Raw genomic sequence first — 27,617 nt, 5'->3', positions numbered from 1 at the left:
TCAAATGTTAGACAAAATTCTTCCATTTGAACTCCTAATTAAAAAAACAAAACAAAACCACACACTATATACCATAACACTATATCATTAATGCTGAAGGGTGATCTTATCATATAATATTATAAATTATTACATTTTAACCTGCATTTATGTCTTACTAGCATTAAAATAGTGTACCAAATAGAATTTGGGACATCCTGAACTCTATGAACCAACCATGGGTCTCTAAATCTCTAGACTCTCTAAACAACACTGTGGTCCGGCAGCACCAAAAATAAGGAAATTATCATGGAGCCATACTCACTGTGCACTAACCCCAGGAGATGAAATGTTCTCACAAGTCTCTGCTCCTAACATAATGCTTGCAATAAGTTTTCTGTGTACGCACTAAGACCTCCCCGTCTGATCCCCTGCAATCCTAACTACATTTGTATTAGAGGAACACACAACACACAGTCTCAGCAGAGCTGTTGATCAATAAAACCATACTCCTTAGAGGATGCATGTGACATCTATAAACCTGTGAGTGTCAAAACAATGGCAAAAAAATTCAGCATTCCTACTGTCAGTGGGATGAAAGCTATGCAATTAATGCTGGTCCAATGACACCACAAGGAAAAATAAAACAAACAGCTGGTGGTACTATGGTCCTGCATACGACTTCTCGACTCTGTTAACATTTTCAGTATAAAATACTGACTCATGTTATGGGCAAGACAGCATAAATCTGTTACCAAAAATAAAAATAAAAACTCTGGAAATCTGCCAACTATGAGCTTAAACTTTTGGTTCTACGGTTAAAATGACAGCACAAAAGGAAGGACGCTGAACATTTCCTACCTATTTCTTCAAGAGGCAATCTTGGAGTAGTGAAAACTAGATAGGGGTATACTCAAGTTTAGTCTACATGCACTGAAATCAGGATACCCACTAATACCAAAGGAAGCAGTGAGTTCAGGTGCCAAATACAATCATTTAATTTGATCAAGTGCTAAATGTATGAAAGTCCTGTGCATTCACAACATACATATGGGTGTGAATGTACATAACATCTATGTGTATGTTACAAATATATATGCTGTGTATTAAATGAGTTGTATATGTATATAAATATATATATTGTATATATCTCTATATGTACATATTGTCTCTACCAGCTTATACTCCAGACAACTTTGTCAATGAGTGTTTGGGGGTTTTTTAGGTCCCTAAAATGTTTTACCTTCTCCAATCCCTTCATTTCTGGCTGTGTGAGCCACTTTATCACCCTGGGTCTGAGTTTAGTCAGTTGTGAATATTAATATTTGAAAGACTTGGCACAGGATTGTTGTATGGAAAGCATTTTATTATAGCCTTGAGGTGCTATGGAAATATAATTATTATCCTGAATCATAGGTATATTTGTGATCAAGGGCCTTAACATAACGTTAGATCCAGTCAAAAATAAATTAGGCTATGAACCCTTTGGTGATAATTTTTTACTTTCACTAAAACACAGGAACTACTCCATAGCAATATATGTGTGTGTATATTATATATAAATATGTAATATGTACATATAATATCTTTACTCTTTAGGTAACTGTCTCATGGCCACTTTTAAGATTGTCATGGCTGATGAATATCCCTACCAGTTTATATTCTGATACATGCAACATATATATGTCAGAAACATCTAGGAGATGTGTAAACTGTACATTTGATGAAACTAAATGATATTCTGCACTAAAGCTCAATCCATTGATTCCTTTAGCATTGGTGGGGGCTAAATGGGCCAAATTCTGATTTCAATTATATTTGGATAAAGGTTGAATGGGGTAGCTAGATGGTTCAGTGGATAGAGCACTGGGTCTGGAACTAGCTGTATAACCCTCAGCAAATCACTTAACCCTGTTTTTGCCAGTTTCCTCATGTGTAAAATGAGCTGGAGAAAGAAATGCAGACCACTGCAGTATCTCTGCCAAGAAAACCCCAAATGGGGTCATGAAGAGTCAGACGTAACTGAAATGATTCAATGACAACAACAAAGGTTGAATATAGCCCTGTTCATTTCTTATCTATTCTGAAAACAGGTCCACAGGTACATGGATTCATAGAACCAATTATAACAAACAAACCTAGTCAAAAATTTTTTTTAAGTTCTGTAGAAAGCATGAACTCACACCACGTTTGACAATAAATAGCAAGCACAGGTGGGATATCTGACAAGGAGCCAGAGTATGGGGAGGGGAGAAGAGAGGTTCTTTTTGAACAAGTAAGTGAAATGGGGTGTTTAGAATTCATTAAACAGGAGCACAGAGTTGAGAGAGCCTTCCTCTGCAGACTGAAGAATGTCTTTCATTTAACAGCACCACAGGAAGACACAAAGATGCAGCACGTATGTTTTTCATTAGAGAAAATACGATTTCAACTAGGGGGACTCATAGTACCATGGGGTTTTCCAAAGTGTTTGGGAAAGAAGAAAAGAGAGATACTTGAAGACAAAACCATGATTGAAGATCATATCAGCAGAGAAAGACAGAAGGATAAAGTGACCTCCACGGTTGAACATCAGGGAAACTAATTTCTAACTCAATCACACTAAAGGCCCTTCCCTTAAGGCATAAGTATGTCTTAAAAGAAGTATACAGAGAACTGTGTATACCCTGCCTTCTTTCATTACACTCAACAACTTTTTGAAGTAGGCCTCACCTCCAAAAGAAAATGAGCTCAGTCCCAAAAGGGAACTCACATGAGTGAAAGAGAAAGAAGAAAGAAGATGGAAGGGGGTAGGAGGAAAGCAGTTTATAGCTGGTCTTACAGTCTTATTGATTTTTTTGGGGGGTGGGAAATGCATTTAATCGTCATGCATCTGGTACCTGAGCTGCTCAGACTTCTTTGAGGCACATAAGGATGAAGAACATCAGACACTCTTAGTATCAGGGCTCAGAAATGTAATGGTATCATTGGTCTGTGGATTCGAGGGTGCTAGAAGCTGAAATTCCCCCATTTGCCTTAACAGGTTTCTCCCATTTGTTTCCTTTCTGCATATTCCTTTAGTTGTTGTTCTGCTGTCTGGATATATAAGGCTTGTCCAGTGCCCTTCACACAGACTGATTGCTCCTCCTTGGCCATCTGTGGGGACACCATAAAATGCTGCCTTCTTGATGCTATGGAGAGCTATGGTCTTTTGTGGATGATAAAACACCACGGCTCTTACAAGTCACCAGAACTGTACACAAGTCACTGTTTTTGTGTCTTCATAAGTTTTTTTTTCCTTTTTTATTTTTCCTCTTAGCCAGACATTGCCCAGTTCACACTACCCTGACATAGTCTAAGGGAAGGGAACAAACATTTATGTGCCTAATGAGTACTAAACTAAGTGCTTTACAAATATTATCCCATTTGATTTTCACAACAATCCTAGGAAGTAGGTGCTATTATGATCCTCATTTACATCAGAGGAAACTGAGGCAGTCAGAGGTTAACTGACTTGCCCAGGGTCCCAAAGCTAGTATCTTCCTGTCTCCAGGTCTAGCATTCTCTCTACTTATGCCACCTAGATGTCTCTAAGTCTAATTCAAGGAAAATCCAAGTTAGGCCTTTGTCCAAAGACCTAGAACCAAAGAATGTGACATGTGTAAGTGGGTAAACATGATCTAGCTGAGTTCATTCTCACTTCCTAAAAACAATTTTTAAGAAGGAAGCACTATGGTACATTAAGAGGAAGTTCTAGGCACATCTCTGCACCTAAGTACGTCACCTTGGACGAGTCCCTTCCCACCCTCCTTGTCTCAGTTTCCTCTCCTATAAAATAAGAGGTTTGGAGTGGGATGACTTTTAAGATACCCTCCAGATCTGAAATTCTATGACTTTCATTTTAATTGTGATCCTGTCCTTTTAATTTATTTGCAAAAAAAAAAAAATGGAATTCATATACAAAGTGGTATTTTTATTCTTAAATAACAATGATATTCTTAAATAAGTTTAGGTACATAGAGCCACACTCATTTCTTCATGTAGAAGGAAATGTATTATCTGAATATGAATATAGCTGCTAAGCATTTAAATTCTGGTTACAATGGGTAAAAGAATGAAGAAAATATAAAAAATGTTGCTGAGCAAGATTATTTGCAAGATTATTGCAAGATTAATTGGTTCTCTAAAACACGGGCCTTGGACATCATTGAATAATGATGATAAGACACTGTGGTTGTTTAATTGACAAAGGATCAGAAGACCAGAAAGAAACGGAAAAAGAAGAAAGCATTAATGACCATGGAATTTTACAAATGCCCCAGGGGGGTAGTGTATCTATGGATATGTATTTCAGATAAATAAGAGAAAGGCCACTGTGGATTTTTTTTAATGGAGCAATAATACAAAAAATTCTCACTAACAACAAAAAACCCCACCCTAGTCATGTGGTGGAAATCTTTAAGAAAATAGATTTGAAGTTAAAGCACCTTATTTCCTCTTTCTTACCCAAAGCAAATTTCCATTGCTTATGATGAAGTACAAAATCAAAATGATCATTTATTTAGGCAAATTAAGTCTCTGTTTCCCTTCCCCAGAAGCTATTTTTGTTTTACAGGTAATTAATCCTCATTTTGCAGGCGATTAAATTTAATCAGGCAGCTAACTGGAACAAGTGAATACAGCACTGGGCCTGGAGTCAGGGAGACCTGAGTTCAAATGTGACCTCAGAAACTTTACTAGTTGTGTGACTCTGGGCAAGTCACTTAACCTCTATTTGCCTCATTTTGCTCAACTGTAAAATGAACATAATAACAACAATAATATTTACCTTAAAGTGTTGCTGTAAGGATCAAATAAGATAATATTTGTAAAATGTCTTTAGCACAGTGCCTGGCACATAGTAAATACTATGTAATGCTTATTCCCTTCCCTTTTCCCATAATAGACAAGGGAAAATGAAATACATTCACACTGATTGTTTAAAGAAGTTAGATTTGACATTGAGTCTTTTCCCAGGATTATCAAGAAGATTTCTGAGCTGTCTACCTTTAAATAAGAGTTTATATTAATGACTCACAAAAATTCAAATATTTTAAAAATTTAAATGAGATTAGAAATATCATAATTCGTGCTTTTGGGGGGAGTTGTGTGTGGGGTTTTTGTGTTTTTGTTTTTCTTTTTAGCAAATTAAGGATAATAAAACTCACAACAAAACAGTAAGATATGTAATATAAATATCACACTCTCCCCATTCTACAAATGAGAAAATAGGGAGCAGTCCAGAAAGAAGTGAGTTGCTCAGGGTTACACACTTAGTTAAGCAGCATTGACAGAATCGACATCCAAGACCTCAGATTCCTCTTTCTACACACCCATGCTGTCCATGGAGCTCTCTTGAGTCCATCTATTCGAATGTCCTCCTGAGCCCCTAAGCCTCAAAGTCATTCTTCTCACTCTTAAGAATGGTTAGCCAACTTAGTACTAGTAAAACTCAATCTCTTTTGATGTATCCAATACAAAGTGCTAATTTCTCTTTTTTGAACTTATTTGATGGTCACTTTAAAGAAATTCTTCAAAGAGATTGTGTTATACCAAAATAAAAGTATTATCTACTGAATCTCGATGAGTTACATTCCCAACATTTCTCCCAGGAAGTTATCTACACCTTTATCTCTTCCTCTGAATTATACATTGGTCTTCCTATGTAGCCAAATGGTAATAATTAAGTGGTAACTAAATGTGCATTTATATCAATTTTCTGAAAAGAGAAGAATTTACTTGCTTTACCTGTGTGTTGAGGGACCAAAATACACTTAGATTATTATCACCTTTAACTTAGACTGTTTTTCAAGACTCTCCTAATTGTTCTCCCTGTATCCAGTCTCTCCCTTCTCCAGTAGATGACCTGCAGTTACAGTCAATACTCAATATTGACACATTTTAAATTTTGTGACTTCAGGCATTCACGGGATTTTATCAGTAACCATATTTTCTCTTTTGTTTTGGCAATTGTGCATATCATGGCTATGTGCAATAGAGAAAAAAATGAGAAGCATGATGGCCACAACTTTTTGGAGTAGCTGGTATCCTACTAGGTAATTCACTGGTCATATTCACCCTCCTGTTGTAAAGAGCACCCTGAACATCTGTTACGTATTTTCATTGTTTGCCTTAAAAACTCAAGTTTTGTGTTGCAGTTATGCCCCCGAAGCATAGTGCAAGTCCTTTGGGTTCTAAGGCGATGTCAAGACCTAGCCAGTCTCAGATCTTTCTGCAGCAGCTATTTAAGTGCCAGCAACTTCTCCTTTGGTTTTCAGAGGGTGTGATAGTAATGGCAATTAAAGATTCCCCTGTATTGGCTTGGTTTTCAAATTGATTGTGTTAAAACCCAGAGTTTGTTAATCCCACCTGTGGGATGGGCTTGTTGATGTGAAAAGAAAGTCCTGAATTGGGAGGAGCTGGTGATGTAGATTTGGAGAGACAAGAGAGAGGCGGAAGATCTTTTTTGGAAGCTGCACCTCGTGGAGAGAGACTAAGAGAATTGCTGGTGGCCGCTTTGAATTGCCCTGGACTTTTGAGACCTGCCCCCTGAGCTGCCAAGGACTGAGGAGACATGGCTGTTTTGCTGGTACTTTGTCTGTCTGTTTTGATGTTATTTTGCCAGATTTGTCCACTGGTGAAAGACTGTCCTGTTGAAGAAGTCCTGGAACCTGGCATTTGGTTAAGAAGGCCTGAGACTGTCCTGCAGACAGAGAGTGAATACTGTCCACTGGTGAGGGACAGTACTGAGAGTGAATACTGTCCACTGGTGAGGGACAGTACTGTTGTTGCAGGGGTCTGGAGACTGTCCGGCAGACAGAATGAATACTGTCCACTGGTGAAGGACAGTGCTGTTGTTGCAGGGGTCTGGGAGCCTTTCTGTTGGTTCAGAAGCCCTGAAGAAGGATTTTCTTGTTGTATGTTTACAGAAATCCTGGGAGAGGGCTTTGCTAATGTGTTCAGGGGTTCTAGGACTGTTCTACAGACAGAGGATAAATTCATGAAGGGACTGGCAATGTATCTTATGGCCTTGCTAAGCCTTGTCTCTCCAGGAACTAAGATTGCTGAGAACTTGCCTCGTGTCAAGATGAAGAAAAGACCTCCATTTGGGTATTAAGTGCTGTGTTTAAACTTGATGTAACTCTGGGGTAGATTCAATTGTGATCCAGGGGTGGGGAACTTTTGACCTTTTTGTGTTCTATGGTTGAGCAAATGAATGTATTTTACTTATGTTTGGAAACTAATCTCCATTTGAGAAGAGGGGCTTTGTGGTGGACTTAATTAAGGTATAGCCTAGGGGTGGAGAAGTATTTAGAACAGAGACTTTGTAATTGATTGAATGATTGGAAGGTCCTGGGATGGGGTAGTACTTGGAGATTATTTAATCATACTTAGTAAATACTGTATTTTGAATGATGTCATGTTTTGATCTTCTCTGTTCTGGGTTTGTTACTGAATAAAATAGAGAGCACCTATGCTGGTATTTTGAACCTGGGAAGTTGCCTTCTTTTGGCATTACATTACAGAGGGTGACGAAGGCTGAGAGATTTACAGCAGTATAGGATACAGTACAATGCCCTCACACCACTATCCCGACACAGTAGAATTAGGTAAGATTCAATTTTAAGAGTTTTAATTTTTTGTTGTATGTAGATTGAATGTGTTATAAAGGTGAATATTGTTTGAAATCAATACTTTATTTGAGATGTTAGCACAAAACGTCACAGAATTCTAGGGAATTGCTAGCAAGAAAAAATGTTTTGCATGTTACCAATTTTATTTTGTTTATTGTATTGTATGGGTTATTTCATGGTTTTACTGTGTTAGAAAAAAGCATATAATGAGAATTAGTGTTTTGTTATAACAAATTGCATGCAGAAAAGTGTATTTTCAGTAATTTCTAGCCAAAGATTACAATTTTTGGTGGTAGTAGGAACTCAATCCCCTATTACTCCCCATATGTTCAGTGTGTCAACATTCAAGTTTTTTACTTTCCAGCCATTTTCTAGCTGCAAAAGCCGAGGATTGACTGATATTCCTAAAGGATAGATCTGATTATTTCACTCGACTGCTCAAGAAGTTTCAGGGGCTTCCCATTGCCTTTAGAATGAAATACAAACTTCTCTATTTAGTAAAGCTCTTCACATTTTGCTTCCAAGTTTTTTGCAATTACTCCTCTTTGCACACTCTAAGTTCCCCCACTCTGTAATTCAAGGGTTGCATTTTATGTGCAGTAGTGGGGAGGAGTGGTTAATCAGGGCATCCATGATCAATTGACTTCTACCCAGCCCCAGTAATTACATTATGGCAATAAAGGGCAATTAAGGTTAAATGCTAATAAGAAGGTGGAGTTGGGGTTTTTTTTACCCCTATAAAAATGGTGGTTTAATCAAGCCTGATGGAATTAAGAGTACAGCTATCAATACCTTGGCACTTTTTACCAATTACCCAATGATCCTTTTAAAAGTACAATACATTCTCTACAGAGTCAAGGAGAGTCAAGGGAGTGAGAATCTGAGTTGAGCAGGAATCAGTCTCTTACTCAATAAAAGACACTGAAGTCAAATGGGAGAACAGGCTGAGTGAGTCAAAGAAAGATAAAGATCTGATGAGTGAGACCTCTGGTAGCAGAAAAGAGAGCTAGTTATATAAAAAGAATCTAGTTCTCAAGTAAAAGCTTCTAGATCAAAGAAAAAAGTACTATAAGCAGTCAGAAAGAAATATTAAAGCACCAACAAACTATAGTCAGGATAGCTATGCTGTGTATAAGGGAGAGAAAAGCTAGGAATCCAATATTCCAAATATAAAGATAAAAACTTATAACCAAGAATAATGTATTCTGCAAAACTGAATGTAATCCTACAGGGGAGAAAATTGACCATTAAAAACAGGGGGCAAGTAAACTACTGAAGAAGGGTCAAATCTAGCCTGCTCTCTGTTTTTGTACCAACCACTAGATAAAAATGGTTTTTACATTTAAGAACAAAACTTTACCTAAAGATGTAAAAATCATTCTTGATGCTCCTGCCCTACAAGGGTAGATGGCTTGCTGGATTTGTCCCACAGCCTGAGTTTGCCAATCTCTGTTTAAAAGAATAAAGGAGTTTTAAGCATTCCTGACGAAAAGATCAAAGCTGTGTAGAATCTTTAAAATGCAGACAGAGGAAACAAGAGAAATTCAGAAAATTAAACACATTTGAGCAATTGGAAGAGGCTAAAAGGTAATGAAGGACTTCCATTATGTTGAGTGGGAGAAGACATAAGTATCCCTTCAGAACCCCATTTTCTTCAAGGGTCTTAAGAGAGTTTTAAGAAGAACAAATGTGGGGTCTGGGTACACTGTGGGGTTTTTAAAATTGTTTTATTGATTTTAAAAGTCAGTAAAAAGGACAAGAAAAGTTAGTGGAAATTTCATGAAGTTACTCTAATCTGAACCAAAAGAAGGTTAAACATACACACACAAACATTCACGTGTACACAAGATTTTGGTTCAGAAATACATTAAATTCAAAAGGAAAACAGGCAGGGACAGGGAGGAGGAAAGGAGAATTTAAGAGGGAAGATAGAATCTGAGAAAGAACAGTCACAAGCAAAACAAACATTAACTTTGGAGAGTGGATCATGAGGGAGAAAGAAAAAAGAAAAAAAGGTGTAAGAACTAGTCATAGGAGTCTAGTCTAGAAGAAAAGAAAAGGGGCTTGGGAGTAGGAGGAAATTACTTCCATTATATATCATTAGTGTTGATCATATTTCCTCATCTTTAACGTTGACACCTTGCTCTTTGTAAAGAGTGGGGTAAAGATCAAGGAGAGGAAAACGTATAAACAGATATGACAGAGGCGCATAATCAAAATCATGCGTATAAATGGTACAAACTCACCTACAAGACTGAGGATGGATTAGAAAGCAGAGTCCAACCCTACGTTAAAAGAAGTACAATGGAAACGTCAGGATTTACACGAAATTACACTGATGACATGGAGTGAAATGTATTATGCTTTAGGTAAACTGAAAGAGCTAAGTGTGGCAATCAAGACATCAGATAAGGCAAGAGTAAAAATGTATATCTCTAAAAGAGACAAATTAGGAAACTACATTACGTTTAGTGGCACCATAGAAAATGAAATAATTCGGGTGGCTAGGTGGTGCAGTGAATAAAGCACCAGTCCTGGAGTCAGGAGGACCTGAGTTTGGATCTAGCCTCAGATACTTAACACACACACACACACAAAGACTTAACTGTGTAACCTTGGGCAAGTTACTTAACCCCAATTTCCCTCCAATAGGCAAAAAAAAAAGAAGAAAATGAAATAATTCCAATGCTTAATATACATGCATCAAGTGGCATAGCACCTAAGTAAATACTTAAAGGAAAAGCTAATCAAATTAACTATGTAGCACAGTGGATAGAGTGCTGGGTCTGCAGTCAGGAAGACTCATCTTCATGAGTTCAAACCTGGCCTCAGATAGTTACTAGCTGTCTGACAGTCACTAAACCCTGTTTGCCTCAGTTTCTTCATATATAAAATGATTTCTAGAAGGAATAGTAAACTACTCCAGTATCTTTGCTAAGAAAACCCCCAAATGGGATCACGAAGAATTAGACATGACTAAAAATGACTGAACAATAAGAAAATCAAATTATAGGAGAAAATAGATGAGAAAACTATAATCATTGGGGGCCTCAAGTGTTCCCCTTTCACATTTACACAATCTATCAAAAAGATAAACGGGGAAGAAGTTAAGGCCCTGAACAGAATTTCAGAAAAGTTTCTACAATAACTCTCTGGTGATGATTCAATAAGAACAAAAAGGATTATATATATTTCTCAGTTGTGATGACATCTTTATAAAAACTGAGTGTATAGTAAGGCATAAAAACCTTATAACCAAATGCAAAAGAGTAGAAATGTTATGCACATTCTTCACTGAACACAATGCAATAAAAATTATAATCAATAAAGAGCATTTGAAGAAAGTATTCAAACAAATTGTGACTAAATAATTTAATAATAAAGAATATGTGGGTCAAAAAACAAATCATAGAAACAACAGATTGTTTCATTTTAAAATGACAACGAGACAATAAATAAAAATGTTTAGTTTCTAGCCAAATTAATCTTTAGGATAAATCTTATATCTCTAAATATTTTCTTCAAAAAAGGCAATAAGGAACAGTTCAATTAATTAAGGTGAAGTAGAAAAGCAACAAATAAAAAGCTCAATTAAACATCAAAATAGAAATTCTAAAAATAAAAGAGATAAATTGAAAACAAAAATGAATTGATAAATAAAGGTTGGAGTCTTTTTTAAAAATAAAAATAATAATGTAGGAAATAAAAGAGACAACTACTAGCTAAATTAATTTTTAAAATAAAGAAAATTTAATTATCAAAATAAAAACTGACAAAGAGAATTTACAACAAGTGAAGATAAAATAAGTTAAATTATTACTTTGTCAAGACTGAATTGACCTATAAGGGAACCATGAAGTATACAAACAGAGTTACCATTTCTAGTTCGAGTCAAATACTTAGAAACTGAAGAGCCTGCTTCTGGCCATAAGTGATTCAGGGTTAAAGGTCTTAAACTTTGAAATGAAAAAGAGTTGCTTTGGTGGTTACAGAGCCAAAAGAGCTGATGACTCAGTAAGTGCACAAAAGAGAACTAGCATCTCGGCCTCTCTCCTTTCCAGCTGTGAATCACATTAGGACTGTTCCAAGTGGGACAGAGACCAAAGAGAGGAAAAACATAAACCTCAAAGCCAACCAAAATTTCTTTGTCATAGTGAGCACATGGTATCTAAAGTTTATGTCCTGCATAGGTAATCCTGAACTTGGGGTTTTGGTAGCCTCTTTTTAGGTTTGTTCTTTTGTGATCATACACAAATGAGCACTTATCCTGAGATGAACACATTCAAGTTTGGAAGAGAGTTCAAGGAATCTCAAGGTTGAATTTAAAGAGTTGAATTTATACCTGGATGCAGGGTTGTTCTATATTAAGAAAACAAGAGACATAAAAGACCTTATTAATTACACAATCTCATGATTATATCACTAGACAGAAAAAGCTTTTGAAAAAATACAGGACCTACTTATGTTAAAAAAAAAAAGTTAGAAGGTTTAGGAACAAATGATCTTTTCTTAAAAAGGTATATAATAGCTGTCAAAAACCAAGAGCTAGTATCTGTATTGAAGAAGTACTAGAAACCTGTCCAGTTATAGCAGGCACAAAAGGCAGCTAGGTGGCACAGTATTGAGTATGAGACCTGGAATCAGGAAGACTCATCTCCATAAGTTCAAATCTGTCCTCATATACTTAGTAGCTGTGTGACCCTGGGCAAGTCACTTTACCCTGTTTGCCTCAGTTTTTCCATCTATAAAATGAGCAGGAGAAGAAAATGGCAAACCACTCCAGTATCTTTGCCAAGAAAATCCCAAATGGAATCACAAAGAGTTGAACACAACTGAAAAACAACCACAAAAAGCAAGGATGTTCACTGTCTGAACAATTATTTTATAGTTTTAGAAATGCTAATCATAAGACTTTAAGAAGAAATTAAGATCATGAGCATTGGCAAAGAGGAAATAAAATGGTCACTTTTGCAGATGTTATGATGGGATTTAGGGATTCAACTAAAATTTGTCGAAGTAATTAATTTTTTCAATAAAGTAGCAGGACAGAAAATAAACCCACAAAATCATTAAACTTTCTATATATGTTACCAGCAAAACCCAGAAGCAAAAAAAAGAAAAAGAAATTTCATTTACAACAATTTCAGATTGCATAAAATATCTGGGAGTCCACCTGCCAAAGCATATCAGGAATCATATGACTAGAACTGTAAAACACTCTTAAAGAAAAAAGAAACAGGGTGGCCAGGTAGCACAGTGAGTAAGAACACCGGCCCCACAATTGGGATGACCTGGGATCGAATCCGGGCTCAAACACTTAGCACCCACCCAGAAACACCTGGCCATGTAAACTTGAGCAAGTTACTTAACCCCAATTGCTTAAAAAAAAAAAAAAAAGAAACACATAAATGTAAAGGTGGAGTTAACTGATTAAATTGATTGAGTTGTGCCCAGTTGCTGAGGTCAGAGTTGGGAGAGCTGGCTCAGATTTGAAAGAATTCACTCAGACCTCTTTAGCCAATGGAAGCTTTATTGATGCAAAAGCATACAGGCCTGAGATTTAGCAAGGAGCTAAACAAAGGCATTGATATAGGAAAAGGACCAGACTTATATAGACAGAAAGTTATACAGCCTGTACGGTAATGATGCAATTTTTAGGGTCTCTAATGGGGGTTGGAGATTTAGGGACAGGATAAGGAAAATGGATGACACAAGATAAGGGAGACAGGGGAAATTTATGACCCAAGATGGGGGCGGGAGGTGGGGGGAAGACAAGGAATTTTTATGGTCCTGGATAAGGGAAAAGTTTACTTTAGGACACTCTCAGGCTCAGGGGGCCTCCCAAAGTATTGAAAAAGCAACCCTTAATATTAACCCTTAGGGCACCTTTGTATCCACATCACTATGAATCATCTATAAAATAAAATAATAGATTAGAAGCCAAGTTATCTGAGCACCTAGTAGAGGGGCCAATTAGAGTGAGCTATGAATGAGATCAAGTTCTTACCAAGCCCTCTTAGGAGCTGTTTAGTGGGTGAAGGGTGGAGAGCACTTTGGCTTTGACCTTGGTTTCCTCCTCTCCCCCACTGACCAGAGGAGGACCTAGTGAACTTTGATGGTCTGCAGCAGAGATGTGGCTTGCAACATCTCTGAAGTGCTACCTAAATTAGAATAAAATGTAATTGGGAAATAGTTAACAAAATAAAAATACAATAGGACATAAATAATGTTAATATGTAGTTTTCCAATCCAATATTCAGCCCCTAGGGATCTTCATATACAGCTTAGTTTAAGTTTGACACCACTTGTCTGAAAGACTTCTCATCTTCTCATCAACATCCTAGCTGTGCCCCTGCAACAGCTTACAGTCATTTTCATAGAGAACCAAGCAGATTGGATATTGATTCGTAATTGTTGATTCATATGATGTTGATTCTACAACTCATCCAGAAAAGAGACTATCCAGGGGTGGGGAACATAGCTATGACTTTGAGGCCACATGTAACCTTCTAGGTCTTTGGGTACAGCCTTTTGACTGAGTCCAAATTTTATAGAACAAATTTTTTTTTTTTTTGCCTTTTGGAGGTCAATTGGGGTTAAGTAACTTGCCCAAGGTTACACAGCTAGCTTTTTTGTGTTAAGTGTCTGAGGCCAGATCCAAACACAGGTCCTCCTGACTCCAGGCCGGCGCTTTACTCACTGTGCCACCTAGCCACCCTAGAACAAATCTTTTTACTAAGGGGATTTGTCCTGTGAAGTTTGGATTCAGTCAAAGGGCCTCGTTTGAGGACCTAGAGGGCCACAGATTCCTCACCACTGGCACTATACTATGCCTAAGGGAAACTTCTGAGCATTTCATGGAAGGAAGAAAGCAACTTCCAACAACTGGAACTGTGAATTACCCCTTGACCACATGTGTCACATAAGCTTGAGTTCTTTTCCCCCTGGATTCTGTATGTACTGATGGGAAGATGCATCACAGAATTCTGGGTGGGGAATGTTTTGTACCAACTATCCTTATTTACAATTTACTAATTATTTCTTCCTAAAAGCTACTTACTGCTGGCTAACTAAAATCACTCTCAACTGATAGGCATAGCAGGAAGCATATCAGTAGGGAATTCATTGAGCTATAACCAAGGAAAGTCACTCCCAACTCCTTCAGGGATACACCTAGATCCCTAAGGGGACATAGCAGCCATGCCTTGGGGAACTGATTCATTGAAGTGAGTGGGAGTTAGAATAGTTGCCTCAAAACATGCACTATATAAATAATTGTAGAAATGCTTATTATAATAAAAATAACAATACTGCCTAAACCAATCTATAGATCCAATGCCACATTAGTCAAATTGTCATAGAGTTTCTTTGTAGAACTGGATAATAACAAAACTCACCTGGAGGAATAAAGGGTCAAAAATCTCAAGAGAAATTTGTGTGTCTGTGTATGTACATGTGTGTGTGTGTGTGTGTGTGTATATGTGTGTGAGTATCTGCACAGCTAGAAATGTAGATATATGAGAGGGGGAAGGGGGGGGGACCTAGTAGTACCATATTCCAAAATATATTACAAAGCAATAATTAATTATTATGATTATCTGATAATTGTTATAAATTTAATAGTTGATCAGTGGAATACATTAGGTACGCAAGACCCAAAGAAAGTGAACATAGAATAGTATTTGACAAATTCAAGGACACCAAGACTGGGGTTTGACATTAAGTACTTTCTGTGTCTATTCCCAAACCCTCTTAATTTTAGTACATTCCCTCCATTAATTATTTCCTATTTATCCTATAAATAGCTTGCTTTGTACATATGTGTTTGCATATTGTCTCCCCTGTTAGATTGTAAGCTCCTTCAGGGAAAGGACTATGTTTTGCCTTTTTTTTTTTGTATCGCCAGTGTCAAATACAAAGCAGGCACTTAATAAATATTTATCAATTGAGTGAATTAATACAAATGTATGAAAACAAGAGACATCACCAGAAGAATATGGCACCTTGAGCACAAGACACAGATACATCTGAGGACTGGGGACTGAATGAACCTGGAGTCATAAGTCTTACCTCTCACCATGAACTTCAGCCCTCATCCTCTTCTAGGTCCAAAAAGCTCTGTCCCTCCTCCCTCTTGTTTCCTTCTTACCAACTTCATTTTTTGAAGGAGATCAATGACATTACCAGGGTGCTAATATCTAGTAATACATATCCTTACTGAGGGCAAGGATTGCTGAGTTTTTGTCTGTGTCCCCTTTGCTTGATTCAGTAGGGGGCCTTGCTCTGTATTTGCTGAATTGAATAGAATTGATGTGTGAGATTGCATAAAAGCTGATCTTCTTAAATTCAGTCTGCATCTATATTGATGAGTTCCAGCCCTGAATGAATCTAGTACATTTAGGCAAACGAAGTAAACACCACTAGATATTTGGCCTGATGGGACACATCGCTATTGCTGATGAAAAAATAAAAAGTAGCTCAGCTTTAAAGGGCACTGAGAGACATGAGGCAGACCCAGATAATTCAAGCATAGTGATTTGCAATGCAAAAGTCCAATTCTACTTGGAAAACTCAAAATAAATTATGGATTAAGGCATACAGCATTTTGTAAAGGAAACTGCAGACCATTTCTAGTCAATAAGATTTTTCCCCACCCTTTTTATTCCAAGAAAAATTGCTATTTCTATTCTCTGCGATGAAGGAGAAAGAATTCCTCTTAAGATACACAAATGAGATTGGCACATTATAAGAAAAGAAGATCTAAGGTCTTTTGAACAGAGTGGTCATTTTATGGTATTTTCAGTTAGGAAGGCAAACCACTTTGGGAGGCCAGATTTCACAGGGGGGAGTTTGGATTAAAAGAAAATTTAGAGGAGGCTAGGTGGTGCAGTGAGTAAAGCACCGGCCCCAGAGTCAGGAGGACCCTTGTTTGGTTCCAGCCTCAGACACTTAACACCCACACAAATAAAAAACTATCCGTGTAACCTTGGGCAAGTTATTTAACTCCAATTGTCCTTCAAAAGGTAAAACAAAAACAAAAACAACCAAAAAAAGGAGATTTAGTCTTCTCAGAGATTTTTTTTTTGCCTTAACCTTTCTTTTGGCAATTTTATACTAAATTCTGTTACTACTTTGTTTTTCTGTTACTTCTGACACAGAAGACCAAGTTACACACCCTGAACTCTGCTTAACTTCCCTAAGCCTCAGTTTCTTCATCTGTAAAGTGAGGTCAGCAACACTTCACTTATCTACTTCACTGAATCATTAGGAGGGTGACACCGTGAGCACCACAGGGTGAATCTCCTCCTTAGCCTCAGCATCATTGCGCTTGTCCTTCGTTCTTGAAGACGACCATGACATCAGGGAAATGATGACATGACTTGCAGTTGACTTTGATTTGAATGATGGAGGTTCTGAGCCTCAGTATAAGTGTCAAATGACTCATCACAAGCTGCTGTCTCAATAGTCAGCCTTTTCAAAACCAAGTTTCCCCAAGAGAATTAATCACCTGCCCTCCTCGAGCAACCCCCAGTGTGGAGCTGTACTCCCTCAAAGTAACACCCACAACACTGCCCAAGGCTTGTGGTCCCTAGGAATTAATCAATCAGCAAGCATTTATCTAGCACCTGCTATGTGAAAGGCACTGTGACAAGTAGTAGGGGATACAAAGACAAAAACCAAAATAGTGCTTTCCTTCAAAGAATTTACCTTCTATTAGAGGTAACAACATGTGTACAAAAGTATATATAAAAGACATATATCAGAGTAAATGCAATGGGGAAGCACTAGTAGCAGAGGGAATCAGGAAAGACTTCATGTGGGTAATGACATTTGATGTGAGCTTTGAAAGAGTCTAGGGATTCAAAGAGGTACAGGAGAAGCACATTCTAGGCATAGAGGACAGCCTATGCAAAGGCATAGAGATGGGAAATAGAATGTTATATGTATAAGGAAAAGCAAGGACAATTTAGCTAGAACATAAGAGTGCATGTAGGGAAATAATGAATAAGCAGCCTAGAACGATAGGCTAGATCCAGGGTGGGAAGGGTTTTAAAAGTCAAAAAGGGGGGGGAGGGAGAGTCAAAGAACAGAGTTTATAGTTGGTCCTAGAGACATTAGGAAGCCTTTGGAAATATTGGTAATAGAATGAAAAAAGGAAAGACTTGAAACTGAAAGACCAATTAGTGGACTATGGTCTGTCTGAATTAGAGGAGTGGGCCACATGATTGGGAAGGAGAGAAGGGAATAGATGCACTCTTGAATCTCGTTTGGAGGTTAGAAGAAGGTTTGGCAACAGACCAAAGCTGGGGAGAAAGGAGCTGGCAATTCAAGGATTATTCCCAAGTTGTGAGCCTGAGTGACTAGAAGAATGTTGGTGCTCTTGATAGAAATGGAAATTTGGAAGAGAAATAGGTTTGAGGGAAAGATAAAATGTTCTGTTGTGGACATGATGAATTTGAGATGGGACATCCAGTTTCAGATGTCTAATAAGCATACCAGAAGAGGGCTGGTGATGAGGGCAGAGCCAAGACGGCAGATTAGCAGAAGCAATGTTTTGAGCTTCCCTCCACAACTCCTTAAAACACATCCAGAAAATTCCCCAGACCAAATCCTGATGAGAAAGTCATCAAAAAGTCACAGTGAATCCTTTGTCCAGACCAGGTCAGCACAGGGAGACAGATAAAAGATAACAACTGTTGACACTGGGAGCTGAGTCAGAGCAGGAACACTCCAAAAGTCAGGTAGAAGCACAAGAGCAGGCGATTATCTGCAGTCCCATTCAATGGGGACAGATACCAAGTGCAGTTTTGTTGCCCACTACCTAGTTCTGGCTCACAAAACCAGGCTGGACTAAGAAGGGGAGCCTAAGTAGGGAGTGGACAATATACTAAGATAAGAGGAAGTTCAGAAGCAAGCAGCAGGAGTTTGTCTCAGACCCCAGGAACAGAACAGAATCTCAGTTATAGCATCTAGCACAGCCAACAGAGGAATAATTAAGACAGGAATCCCAGGTGAAAGGGGAACCTGAAGTTTTCTCACTCTAAACCAACAGAATTACTTAACTGGCTAATAGAGGCTGGGTACGGTAGCAATCTACTATTGCTCTAACAGAAATCCAAGTCAGGAAATTACTAGTTCAGACTAGGGGGTAGCAACCACCTTTGCTATGGATCTCTGATATGGATATGCACTCTGAGAGCACTGAAAGGAACAGGCCAGTCTTCCCTCCAGAAATGTGTCAGAGCCCAGACCTAATATCAAGTCCAAAGTCAGGAAGGAGTGTGGAAGAATGGGCAAACAAACAAAAACCAAAAAATAGCCCTATCATAATAAGCTATTTTGATGGCAGGGATGTTCAAGATATAAAGTAGGAAGGTAGAGAATGACTCCAAAACATCTATAAGCAATGCCTCAGAGGAAAATAGAGCTTGTACACAAACACAACTAGAATTCCTGGAAAACATGAAGCAAGAATTTTTTTTTTAGGGAGGAAGGCAAGGCAATTGTGGTTAAGTGACTTGCCCAAGGTCACACAGCTAGTAAGTGTCAAGTACCTGAGGTCGAATTTGAACTCAAGTCCTCCTGACTCCAGGGCTGGTGCTCTCTATTCATTGCACCACCTAGCTGTCCCAAGAATTATTTTTTAAAGTTACAATGTTTTGTTTCATTTTGGGTTTGTTTGGTCTTTTTAATAAATGAACTGAGAATACTTTAGAGGCAATATGGGAAAGAAACAAGAGATATGGAATAATTGGAAAGGGAATTAATATAAAATGTATAAAATCTTACCCAACCAACAAACTCTCTAAAAATTAGAATGTATTAGAAGCCAATGACTTTATGAGACAAATATTAAAATAAGGTCAAAAGGCTGAAAAAATAGGAGAAAATGAAAGCAAAAACAAAATAAAACTGAACTGGAAGACAGATAGAAAAAGTTTAAGAATAATTGGACTATCTGAACTCCATGACCTAAACAAAACAAAAAAGCTTAGATACCCACTTCAAGAAGTTTTAGAGGAAACTGCCTAGAACTTGGACATCCAGAGGGCAAAATGGAACTAGAAAGAATCCACTGGTCACCTCCTGTAAGAAACCCTAAAGTGAAAAGTCCCATCATGGCCAAGTCAAATAAAAAAAAAATGCTTCAAATAGCCAGAAAGAATTCAGGTACTGAGAAGTCTCAGTCAGGATCATACATTATTAGCAGTCACTGCTATAAAAGAGTGGAGAACTTGGAATATAATATTGAAGAAGGCAAAATAATCTGACTTATAGCCAAAAATAACATACTTAGCAAAACTAAGTATTATGCTGCAGAGGGAAAAATGGATTTTTAATGAAACAAAGCACTTCCAAACATGCCTGATGAAAAGACCAAAGCTGTTTTTGAAACCCTGAAGTTCAAACACAGGAGTTAAGAGAAACATGAAATGATAAATATGAACAAACTGATCATTAATTAAGGATAAATTGCTTATACTCTAATATAGGGAGATGATACATTTGTTCCCTATGAACACTATCATCATCAGGGTTCATAGAAGGTATCTAATTAGACAAGTACTAAGAGTGGTTTTGTTTTATCTTGATCTTAAGAGAAGAATAGAAGGAGAGGGATAGAGGAACACACTGGAAGGTGGGGAGAGAGAAAGAGAAAGTTATCTCACAAAATCAGGGCATACAAGTAGAAATCTATTCATCCAAGGAGGAGGGGGTGAGGAAGTGACTAAATGTGACTTGAATCTCACTCTCATCTAAACTAGTCAAAGAGGGAAGAATACACTATCTACACACACACACACACACACACACACACACACGGAGTTGCACAGAAATACATTTCATCCAACAAGGAAATAGAAGGGAAAGAAGAGAAGGGGAGAATAGGAATTAGATGGAGGATTTTAAAAGGGAGAGATTAGTCCTAAGCAAAATAAACTCTAAGGATGTAAAAAAAAAAAATTTATAGCTGTTTTGAGGTGGCGAAGAATGGGAATGTGAGGGAGTGTTTATAAATTGGGGAATTGATTAACAAGTTATGGTATATAAATGTGATGGAATACTATTATGTTGTAAGAAATGATAAAGAAAATGGTTTCATAGGGGCAACTAGGTGGCGCAGTGAATAGAGAACTGGACCTGGAGTGAGAAGGATTTGAGTTCAAATCCATTACCAGATACTTGACACACTAGCTGTGTGACCTTGGGCAATTAACCCCAATTGCCTTGCCTTCCCCCCTCAAAAAAATTAGTTGCAGAAAAACCTGGGAAGACTTGTATGATATGATAACCAAGAGAACAATTTATACAATCATAGCAAAATGGTAAAGGAAAACAAATTTGAAAGAATTAGGAATTTTTATCAATGTAATGACCGACCACAATTCCAAAAGACTAATAATGAAATGTGCTACTCACCTCCTAATGGAGAAGTGAAGAATTCAGCATACAGAATGAGACCAAAAAAGATTTTGAATATGCCCAATGTGGAAAATTGCTTTGATTGACTATACATGTTTCTAAGGGAATTTATTTTTCTTTACGTCTCAAGAGGTAGTGAGCGGTGGGGTGGAAGGGTTAGAAGGCAGATTTTTGCTGATTGAAAAAATATATATATTTTTTAAAAATAGATGGCAGGTGAATAACAGACAGCATGAAGGGAAGATGCCAGTCAATGTGAGGATACCATAGCTCAGTACAGCATCTGGACATCGACACATTGGCCCCAGGAGGAAGCTTGGAGTTGTAGGGAGGTATTTTGGACAATAACTAGCAATCTCTTGCCTAGTTAATACTCTGATCTCCCAACCTCATCATCCCAGGTTCCATGTTGTGATATTCTATTCAGCACATCAGAGACTGGTTTCTTACAGAATAAATGAAATAATGTACCTTAAAGGGCTTCATAAACCATAATAGCTGACAGTGCAATGTAAGTCCCTTAAGGGCAGGGATTATTTCATTTCTGAGTTTGTGTCCCCAGGGCTTCAAACTGTACCTGTCACATGATAGGGACTTAGGCACTCACTGAATGAATGACTGAAATGATAAGTGATTTTATTTAAGTGATTATTATTTCCAAACTGTTGATCAAGATATTTTTCAATGACTTTGGCATATAATAAGACACTGACTTAAAAAGAAATGTCTTTTCTTTGAATTCATGTTCCAATCTTATCTTGTGGCAGATTAGAGAATTCCATCCATAGACTAACATCTGTATTTATGCTACCTGTAGTGCCCTCAGTGGAATGGTGATCTAAGAAATGACTGTGCAGAGAAGTAGAGCTATTACTGAATTATAAGTAGACTCCCCAGCCCTGACACATCTATATAGAGTAAGAGATGATAAAGATCAAATTCTGCCTTGTACAGAGCCCCACTTACTTTTTGGTTACTCTTCTCATGCTGGGAAAAACTTGGCTTTCTAATGCTTTATGGGGATTAAGAAAGTGATAGTGTAAGCAGAATGGATGAAGATTTAGAGACTAGAAAAGTCATACTTCTAAGCCATCAGAAACTTGAACTGAACAATTTGAAGTCAGAGACAGAAGAAGACACAGAAGTTAATATGGCAAGTGGAGCTGAGAGAGTTTTTTTCCACCCCAACACTGGCTTTGTCTATCTGTACCTTGACTTCCTGAGTCAGGAAAAGCAATCAGACACCGCTTTCCAGTGACAGGACACTGAACTTCTACTTATACTCACTCCTAAACCCATATGCCCTTGTTGCTTTGAGGAGGAGGGGCTAAGTCCTAGGATCCCAATTCCTTAATGTTCACCTAATGACTGGCCCTATTGGATGGGATGAAAATAAAATAGATGGCACCTCTATGCTCCTTGGCCAGCTCCGAGGAGGACTAGCTGCTGGGGGCTAAGTAAACTGAACTGTGCCTTTCATGGGTTCAGAAAAGGTTATGTACCTTTTGCATCTGGAGAAGTAGCCCTATAGCAGGTGTTTCATTATATGCTGGTTATTGTTTTTATTGTTCCTATGCCAAGAGTAAAACATCGTATACAGAAGAACACGCTCTGTCTCTTTCTGTGGAAGGAAACTCCATCCGAGGTCAAGTGACTACTTGCACAGAGCAATCAGTAAATTCAGGATAAAGATGGGGGTTCCAGGAGGATGAGGACTTGGGATTTGATTCTGCTCTGATAAAACCGTAATAAACATACACCCTTATATTGACACAATGCCTGGTACATTATGGGTACTTAGCAGTCATAGGTTGATTGACACATTGGGATGGTAACCCAGAGAAAAGCAGAGATGTAGAAGAGCTGGGAGAGGCAGGGCTGGGCTCCCTCTGAGAACAATAGAGTTTGGCTCCTCTTCTAGCACTGAAATTCCCAGAACTTAAGGCTTCTTATTAAAAAGGATCAAGTCAGTTGATAGCTGAGATACCTAGTGGTGAAATTTATACAATTTATCTGAATTACAGTCATCTGAGCTCTGTTTAGTTTTTGTTTCCAAAGGAGAATACCTTATGGAGGAGAGGGGGAAAAGGAAACAAGGATGCAATGACCCAGGGAAAAGTCACTATCACAACACAAATAATCCAGTTATTTCTAAAGTCATGTAGGTCTCCCTAAAGAAAAAAGAAAAGAAATATGCCAAAACTAACTTCTCTTTTCTTCTTCATCAAAGGTGAAATGCAAATCCAACTGTTTGGTTTGTATATGGTTTGTGTTTATCTGATTTGCCCATCATCTTTCTGGGCCTGCCACAGGCCATCAGCATAGTCTTCCGTGTTCTGCCTTTGATCATCTCTACCCTAGAAGATTAGCATATACACATACTCATCCTTCTCTTTATGCTGCTTATCATACCCCATACTCTCCCAGGTTGTTGTTGAAAAAGGCCATCAGATCCAAACCCCCCAGCTGACTCCCATCTCTATTCCCATCTAATGGTACTCCTAGATTATCCTGTTCTAAGGAATGATTCTTACCTTTGAAATGCACTCTTCTTTTTCCAGACGTTCCTTGAGCAATTTCATCAGTAGTGAATCAGGAATTGCCTAAAGAAAGCAATGTACAAAAAAAGAAAAAGAACTGAATATTTGCAGGGAAGGTAAAAAGGAATTTTAATAGGCAAGAGCACCAGTTAAAGTTAAAGTAATATACTTTTGAAATTAAAGTTCCCCAAATCCCAAATCAGTATGATATAATTCAGACAGCTTTAGGAATGACAAATAAATTCAGGTGAAAGAGAGAAAAAAGGAAGGAAGGAAAGAAGGAAGGAAGGAAGGAAGGAAGGAGGAAGGAAGGAAGGAAGGAAGGAAGGAAGGAAGGAAGGAAGGAAGGAAGGAAGGAAGGAAGGAAGGAAGGAAGGAAGGAAGGAAAGAAGGAAGGAAAACTGGAAACACATTTCCTCTGACTTTCCCTTTGTTTTAACTTTTCTCTCTCCTCTGAAATTGATTGATATCCCTAATGCACACTGGTTTCCATATAAGTATAAATTCCATGGCACATCAAAATGCAAAAAAGTTTGTGAATACACTATGAATATGTGACATAACTGTTGTTATTATCATTATTTGGGGTCCTCAGTAAAGAAGGCCTTTTGCCAGACTCCAAGAATTAGTCCAGTTCTGGTTGATTCACAGTGGTGGAGGAAACAAAGACACCAGCTTAGCTCAATATTCATTTATGCTCTAAAGACACTTAGAAGACTGAGTTAGTTTCTTAGACTCTTCATTTTTCACCCAATAAATAAGCCACTCTTGGAAGAGTTGCCATGCTTTAGGATGAATGGTATGGGGTCTTAGAGATAAAAAATAGATTTCAATGAAGTCTCTAATATCTATTTTACTACATCTCCAAGGAAATCTAGAGTCCTAGGAGTTTTCCAGATCAGAAATATCCAATTTCCCTCAGTAATTGCTCTAAATTGGTGAAAAAGAATCCCTGTAGGGCCTACACCTGCACTCACTTTTGTGGTTGAGTTAGTACCAGGCCTGATCTAAGGGAAGTGAGAAGCCCTTCTCTATAAGGCTTTCTAGTAGTGTGTGTAACTCCCTTCCCTGGACACTCACAACTCCATAATGATGTGAATTCTGTGGGAAGTAAGAAATGTACTTTGGAGTAAAATGTTTCTAATCCTGCATAGCCTTTTCTTAATCTCCTTTCGATCATTTGGAATGGGCTTTTATTCATGTATTTATCAATTGGTCCAAGCTAAAGATCTTTCTGTTTTTCCTCAATGTACATATTTATTAAAATCTACATTTATGCATGGCTCACTTGAGAAGGGGGCACTACAGTTAGATTGGGGGCAGTCTCTTTTAAATACTGGAGAAGATTCAAGATACACAATGGAAATGTAGGAGCTGATCTATCACAATGCCTCCAAACAGGACAACTGAACACCCGCTGTACAGACACTGCCAGAAACTTGTGTGTAGTTAGTATAGTATATAGTCTGGAAGGAACCTCAAGAGGACTCACTGAAATAAGTCCCGAGAATCTGGAGAACTCAGACTGTCAGGGAGCTGAATTTAGGGGAGATGATTAAGGAAGAAGTGAGCTATATGCATTGTCCATAAAGTTTGTCTAGTTGGAACAAGATGTATGGGCAAAAGATATAAAATTTCCAGAAATTGTGAAGTGAAAGAAAATAAATTGTTTTTTTTAAGGACACTGAAATGTATATACTTTGTTAGTCTAGTAACATAAAGATATGTTGTGAATAATTTGGTTTATGTATAAAATTTTTATTTCATTTAGAGTAGCAAAAGTTTGGGGGGAGGGGATTGGGAAGATACAAATTTTTTTTTCATTTTTTATGATTTTGAAGAGGAGAGTCTTCCCTGCCATACCTCAAATGTGGGATTTTCCTCCTGATTTTTAAAATTTCTTTTTCTCCTAGCCTTTGCATCCCTGATGTTGTTTGGAATGTGGTGGAAGAGGATAATTAGGTAAGTGATTTGGGCGGGGGTGGGGGGAGGGGGAAGGGCGGTGAAGTAGGGAGAAAAGGTAAATTTTGAAACCTGTAACTCCGCACAGAGGAACTTTACTTGGGGTTCGAAAGTAACTAGCTGCCCAAATCTCAGCTCACCATCAGGGCTAGGTGGGACCTAGGAAAGGAAGTTCAAGGGGTTCCCTTTCTAGCAGGAGCTTTTTGTGTAAGGTACTTTGTGGGGAGGGGCAGGAGAAAAGGGAGGGCATCTGGAAGAACTCTCTCCATTCAAGGTGGCCCCTCATTTGGTCCATTATATTCCTGCCAGACCCCACCCCTCTCTCCTCAAGTCCTCCCCTACCAATGAGCCAAGTCTAGGGGTAGGTGTCCAGGTCAGAGACTAAGGAATAGAAAGAAAGAAGATGAATAATGTTTTCAAAAAAGTAAAACTGCCAAGGGCACAAACTCCCAGAGCAAGGTTGGGTTTTTGCTCCGACTTGATTTTCTCCAACTCTCTCTCCCCTCCCCTGACAACAGCCCCTCTGGAAGTGGCATTCAAGAGGTAAAAGTGGGGTGGGGGAGGGGGTTGGAGTAAGTCAAAGAAAGCCGGGGTTTGAAAGCCGACAGGTCCCACAGAGTGGTGCGTCAAAGCCTCCCGCAGCCCAGCGCTGCTGGAGCGTGGGGCTGTGGCTTTGAGTCTGTCACCTTCCAAAGGTGCGTCATGCTGCTCCCTGAAACTCTAGTGTCTTGCTCGGCTCTTTGATGTGTCATGTCAACAGGGGCTAGCAGTTTCCAGGGGGTCCACTCCTCCAAACCCTGCAAACCAAGCTGAAACAGAAATTAGACTAACTCCTTTCAGAGTTTGCAGTAAGATCCTGCCCCACCAGCCCTGGAGGGAGGGAGGGGGTACACATTGGCAGGAGGCCTCAGTCAAGCCCGTTAACGACTGTCCCCAAGCACCACAGCTCAGTGCCAGGCTTTCTGCTGCTCAGGATGCTCTGACTACAGCCAGCCTGCAAACCCACTGGTCTGTCTGCTTTTTCTCACAGAAAACTGCAAGGCACTGCGACTATTTCATCCCTTTTAAAGAGAAAATCTGTTAGATTTCTCTAAATTTGGAAATCTCTCACTTCTTGTTCCAGGTCTCCAAATGTTTCAAACAGCAATGTCCTAGTAGGATCATGCCTCCTAATCACCAAAATCACTGTTAACTCATTCTTTCCCCTCTTACTGTGATTAAAGACATCAGTTTAGGTTATACATCTGTGAGCGTGTGGAGGGCAGGGGCTGTCTTTTGCCACCTTTTGTACCCTCAGCACTTAGCACAGTGCCTGGCACATTGTTGCTGGTGTTAAGTCGTGTCCAATTCTTCGTGACCCTGTGGATCATATCTGTGAGGTTTTCCTGGCAAAGATACTGAAGTGATCTGCCATTTCCTTCTCTAGGCAAACAGAGGTTAAGTGACTTGGCCAGAGTCACACAGCTAGTAAGTGTCTGAGATTGGATTTGAACTCAGGTCTTCCTGACTCTAGGTCCAGCCCTCTATCCATTGAGGTACCTAGCTACCTCACCTGGCACATAGCAGGTACTTTATAGATGTTCATCAATTGATTAATTCTTCATAGGTATGGTACCTTTGATCTACAATTACAAACTTCTTAAAACTTAGGTTTCTTTTTTTTTTTTTAATAAATAGAGGGGAAGGATTTGAGTGAATTAGAGAGAGCTGCCTCCAGGCCTCTCCCTTTATGTTGTTCTCCTGGAATGAATTCCCCCATGCCCTCTGCCTATTTAAATCCTTCCCATCCTTCAAGACTCAGCTTATCATAAGATTTAGAGCTGAAAGGTACCTTAGAGATCATCTAATCTAACCCCCTCATTTGACAGACAAGAAAGCTGATATTCAGCTCAAGTCATTCATCCAGTAAATATTTATTGAGATTCTCCTATGTGCAAGGCCCTATATTAGAAACTATGGGGAATACAAAGAACTCGAAGGTGCAGCTCCCTACCATTAAGGAGTTGAAATGTAATATAAGAACGAGTCCCAGCTCTTCCTTGGAGCATTCCTAACAACC

General features: G+C 38.5%; 1 protein-coding gene across 1 annotated transcript in view; it reads right to left on the bottom strand.

The window, feature by feature from the left end:
* AK8 (adenylate kinase 8) overlaps nt 1-27,617 on the bottom strand; it is a 159,532-nt gene that overhangs the window by 99,452 nt on the left and 32,463 nt on the right. The window contains exon 5 of the mRNA XM_069069175.1: nt 23,591-23,659. Within this exon, the coding sequence (XP_068925276.1) occupies nt 23,591-23,659 (69 nt within the window). The remainder of the gene's footprint in view (nt 1-23,590; nt 23,660-27,617) is intronic.

This window comes from Petaurus breviceps, unplaced genomic scaffold (genome assembly GCF_028583685.1).
Source record: "Petaurus breviceps papuanus isolate PSGF00001 unplaced genomic scaffold, PetGlider_PUasm1.0 90779, whole genome shotgun sequence".
Classification (NCBI taxonomy): domain Eukaryota; kingdom Metazoa; phylum Chordata; class Mammalia; order Diprotodontia; family Petauridae; genus Petaurus; species Petaurus breviceps.
The sequence above is the reverse complement of the archived record's forward strand: the minus strand, read 5'-3'. Positions and strand labels throughout refer to the sequence as shown.